At 32.7% G+C, this 4,281-nt stretch overlaps 1 protein-coding gene across 1 annotated transcript; it reads left to right on the forward strand.

Moving 5' to 3' along the window:
• Positions 1–1,967: 1,967 nt before the first annotated feature.
• Positions 1,968–3,049, forward strand: LOC107937204 (auxin-responsive protein SAUR32). The gene has a single exon (XM_016870061.2). It carries the CDS (start codon positions 2,464–2,466, stop codon positions 2,926–2,928), a length of 465 nt encoding a protein of 154 aa, XP_016725550.1. The 5' UTR covers positions 1,968–2,463; the 3' UTR covers positions 2,929–3,049.
• Positions 3,050–4,281: the final 1,232 nt, after the last annotated feature.

Consider the following 4,281-nt stretch of genomic DNA (forward strand, 5'->3'; position numbering starts at 1 on the left):
TGCCTATTCTTTCTCTTAGCCACACCATTTTTGTTGTGGCGTGCTTGACCATGTAAATTGGTGACGTATGTGACACTTCTGGAGAAAAACTGAAAATTCTCTTGAGGCATACTTTCTTCCGTTGTCGGTGTGTAAAAAACGAATCCCTTTACCAACATTGGTTTTAGCCACCTCCCTAAACTCTTAAACTTTGTGAGAGTTTCTAATTTTTCCTTCATAAAATAAATCCACACAAATCTAGAAAAATCATCAATAAATGTGACCATATAATTCATCCCACTAATAGAAGCTTGCTTGACCGATCCAAACACATCAGAATGGATTAACTCTAATGGTTCATTTGCTTTAAATTTAGACTCTTTGTAAGAGAGTTGGTGTGCTTTCCCACACTGGCAGCCTGCACAAACTGTATTTGTTCTCACTTCAAGTTGCAGAAGACCTTTCAACATCGACTTCATCACCATATAATGTCCTCAACAATTTCCTGGTTGCGATAAACCTTTACGTTTGTAGGACCGAACAAAATATAATGTCCTGAAGATGTTAACTGTGCTACCAAAAGAAACTTTTTCTTCATCCCCAGCACATGGTAAACATTTTGCAACAACGCCTTAGTAGCACTATGTTAAGGAGAGACTACAGTATTATTACTGACATAAGCTATCGGTAACTTTGAGTTGTTTGCACTCATCACCACACAACTTCCTTTGTACTCCAACACATTCTTCAACTTCTTCTTGTCACCTGTCATGTGATTTGAGTAGCCCGAATCAATAATCCAATGTTCTCATAATCAATTTGATTGGACGCCATCTCCTCTTTCGCAAAAAAAAAAACAATGCCTCAACATCCTCAGCTTTCGGTTGTGTCATTTCATTACCATTGGCAACCTCTTAAAGGTCTTGTCCTTGCATATAAGACATTATGCAAGCTGACCATGTATTATAATTGTTGTTATTAAGCTTCTTCATTCCGCCGACAACTTGCAGATCTGCCATCATATCCCATCTATGAAATTATTGTAAGGTGACATTTTTCAAGTAGAAAATTCGTTTGAAATTGAAGATTAGCACGTGCCTTACTTTATAATATAAATATATAATATCTATTCATAATCTTAATCCATATCTTAATTAATCATACATCAATTTCAACTTTGCCTTTTGTTGATATAATCATACGATGACTATTTCTTCCACCCAACATATGCAAATGGCTGTTACTGGTCATGAGCTAACTGGCGATGACGGCTCAAATGCTCATCTTTCCTTCCATCTTCTTTGTGTCCCCCTCAAGTTTTGTTTGTTTCTTTAAGCAGGGAAAATAAAAAGAAGCAAGAAGCAAGTTCCAATCCAACCACCTTCTAATTAGTTCAAATTTAGGCGGCTGCTTAGTTTATATACAGTATCTAACATCAGTTAATTATCATTTTAAAAAATATATAATATAATATCATATTAGATTTATAATAAACTCACGATGTGGGTGAAAAAAATACATACATTATACATGGTAAGATTCATAATTTTTATTGTCTCAATTTTACCATTTTATATAACCATTTTTTTTTTACAAATTTGTTACATAAATCTTTTCACTCACATGATAAATATATCTTAATATAGAAAAACAATTTAAACTCAATAAAAACTACACACAACAAAATGTAAACTTAGGAAAAAACTTTTCAAAATCTTAAATTTACTCTTTTGACTAAATTTTATTTGATTTTTAACATAAATTTTTCCTATAAATATATTTTTTACATAATATTTTGTTTATGAGGAATTCCCTTCCCCGGGCCTTCCCTGTTCAATTACTGCAGCCATTATTAACTCACGGAATTTAAGAGCAAAAACTATGACAAATTCTTTAAAACTAAAATTAAAAAAATATCATTTAAAGTCTAGCGTTGACAAGTAGGTTATATGTAGAATATTTAAAGTCAAATTGGGATTTTATATAAATGAAAGCTCAAAGCTGCATATTTATCATTGCTTAAGATTTGTTTTATTCATTACTCAAGCGGCAGCATTTCCTTTCTCCTCTGTTTTCCCTCTCCTAACTCGGGGTTATTGACTCAATTCTTCCCATGCCCGCTTTAACTTGAAGTTTGATCTGAGTTGAATCAGTATTTCTTCTTCTTGTTTTCTGTGCTTCGATCTTGTCTTTTATGCATGATTTCAGTTTTAACTTGTTGGATTTTTTCAACATGAGTAACACATTGAGGCTAAGGGTTAAGGTCATGTTTTACTTGGTTTATGATCGAGGTTAGCTATTTCAAGCATTCTTTTTCATCTGTCGGTATTTTCATGTTCATAAATTCTTGATTCAAGGTAGGTGTTGCGTTTGGCTTTTGAACCCAACATCTCTTTTGTTATCTTCTTGGTGTGTTTGTGTTTAAGATAGATATAATATATTGAGCAATATTTCATATACAAGCGAGAAAAGCTTCCTCCGAACATGGGGAAAGGCAAAAAGGGCAACCTGATAATCAAGACTTGGGAGCGGTGCAAATCCATTGGCCGTGGCCGCTCAAGACACGCCCCAGCTATTTATAAGAAGAGCAAATCATGGCCATCAATTGATGTTTCCCTGGAAGAAGAGAAACGCACAAGGAAGAATCGAGTGGCTCCGGAAGGTTGCTTCACGGTGTATGTTGGACCCCAGAAACAAAGATTCGTGATCAAAACCGAATACGCAAATCATCCGCTTTTCAAGATTCTACTTGAGGAAGCCGAGTCTGAATACGGATTCACCAGCGAAGGACCCCTTATGCTCCCCTGCAACGTTGATCTCTTTTGCAAGGTGTTACTGGCCATGGACGATGGCGACAATACCATCCGCCAAGGACGCGGTTTCGCCAATGGTTATGGTTCCTATCGCCTCCTCACCCCACCTTGGATGATGGCGACAAATCAGATCTAATTACTATCTCTGTCTCTCTATGTGTCTGTCTGTGTATGTATGTCTTTATTAATTTTGGGTCAATCTTCCGTTTCGAGTACTGCACTATGAGTGTTTCAGTAAGTAATAACAAGTTTCATCATGTTAAAAAGTAGTAGACATACAAAACCGTGGTTCCAAGCTAGGACTGCTGCTGCTATACTAAAACTTTCTTCCCACACTACGTTCTCCTTATCAATCATCAGATAAAACAACAAAAACAAACACTGGAATTTGGACAAATATGATTACCCTTTTAAGATACAAAATGACACATGCGTCGTTTCTTATAGAGGCGTAGTACCCACTCTCTTTTCTCAACTATGCCAAAAGAATCTAACACCTTCCACGCACTAATATCTTTACCACGTATAGGAAATAGCTTGAATAATTCAACTTGGTTTATTTATTTATTTATTTATTTATTTATTTAATGTCAACTAAATAACAAAAGATAAGATGATTCATTCAAAAGTATTTCAAATTTTTTAAAAGGAGATAATTGAGGCTTTCTGACCATGTTTCCCCACAGTATGATGAGATGATTAATTTTTTTAATGTGTAGAAACTCAATAATACTTTAATTCCCATTTTTTTCTCTAATGAATCAAACAAAGTTGTTTTTTTTTCCTTATTATTTTATTAAAGATCTTATATTTATAGTTTTTTAGATTCTTATTATTAGAATTCTACTATTCATTTTTTTAAGTGGTATTATGAGTAAAGGTTTCTCTAGATGCTATTTGAATTTTTCTTTTCTTTTTTTATATTCAAATGCATCTCTAACTTATGCTTTGTTTTGGATTATGAATTTTGAAATTTAGGTATTGGAGATAATATAAATGTGTTTCATGAATCTTTTCAATTGTTTGAAGGGTTAAAGATATGGTATTATGAATTTGTACTTAAAATTATTTTAACTTCTGATTTTTTTTTTTTTTTTACAACAACTTAGGATCTCAAAAACTTCATGATTTTACCAATTTTTGGGTTCTTACATTTTCTGCAGTTTAAAGAAGCTGCAATGAATTAGTCACATTATTCCCTTTGAGTTGTGAAGTATTGTCTAAGGTAGTGTTTGAAAAGTCATTTAATAAGTATCACAATTACATTTTTTAAATTTTTAGGATAGGGTGAAAATTAGAGTAATTATATGGGTAATTACACCTAAATCTAATTTTAAAAATTATTTTTATATAAGTTATAAAATTATATTATAAGCACCACATGTATGTGTTCGGTTGGTTATGGCAAAAAACTTCTTATACTATAAATCTTAAAAAATTATAATTATAAAAATAATACGTGTATTTTATAAAGTTATAACAAAATATA

This window comes from Gossypium hirsutum, chromosome A12, assembly GCF_007990345.1.
Source record: "Gossypium hirsutum isolate 1008001.06 chromosome A12, Gossypium_hirsutum_v2.1, whole genome shotgun sequence".
Lineage (NCBI taxonomy): Eukaryota > Viridiplantae > Streptophyta > Magnoliopsida > Malvales > Malvaceae > Gossypium > Gossypium hirsutum.

Bases quoted from the DNA above. Each gene is read 5' to 3' on its own strand.
- LOC107937204 (XM_016870061.2), top strand. From the start codon at position 2,464: ATGGGGAAAGGCAAAAAGGGCAACCTGATAATCAAGACTTGGGAGCGG.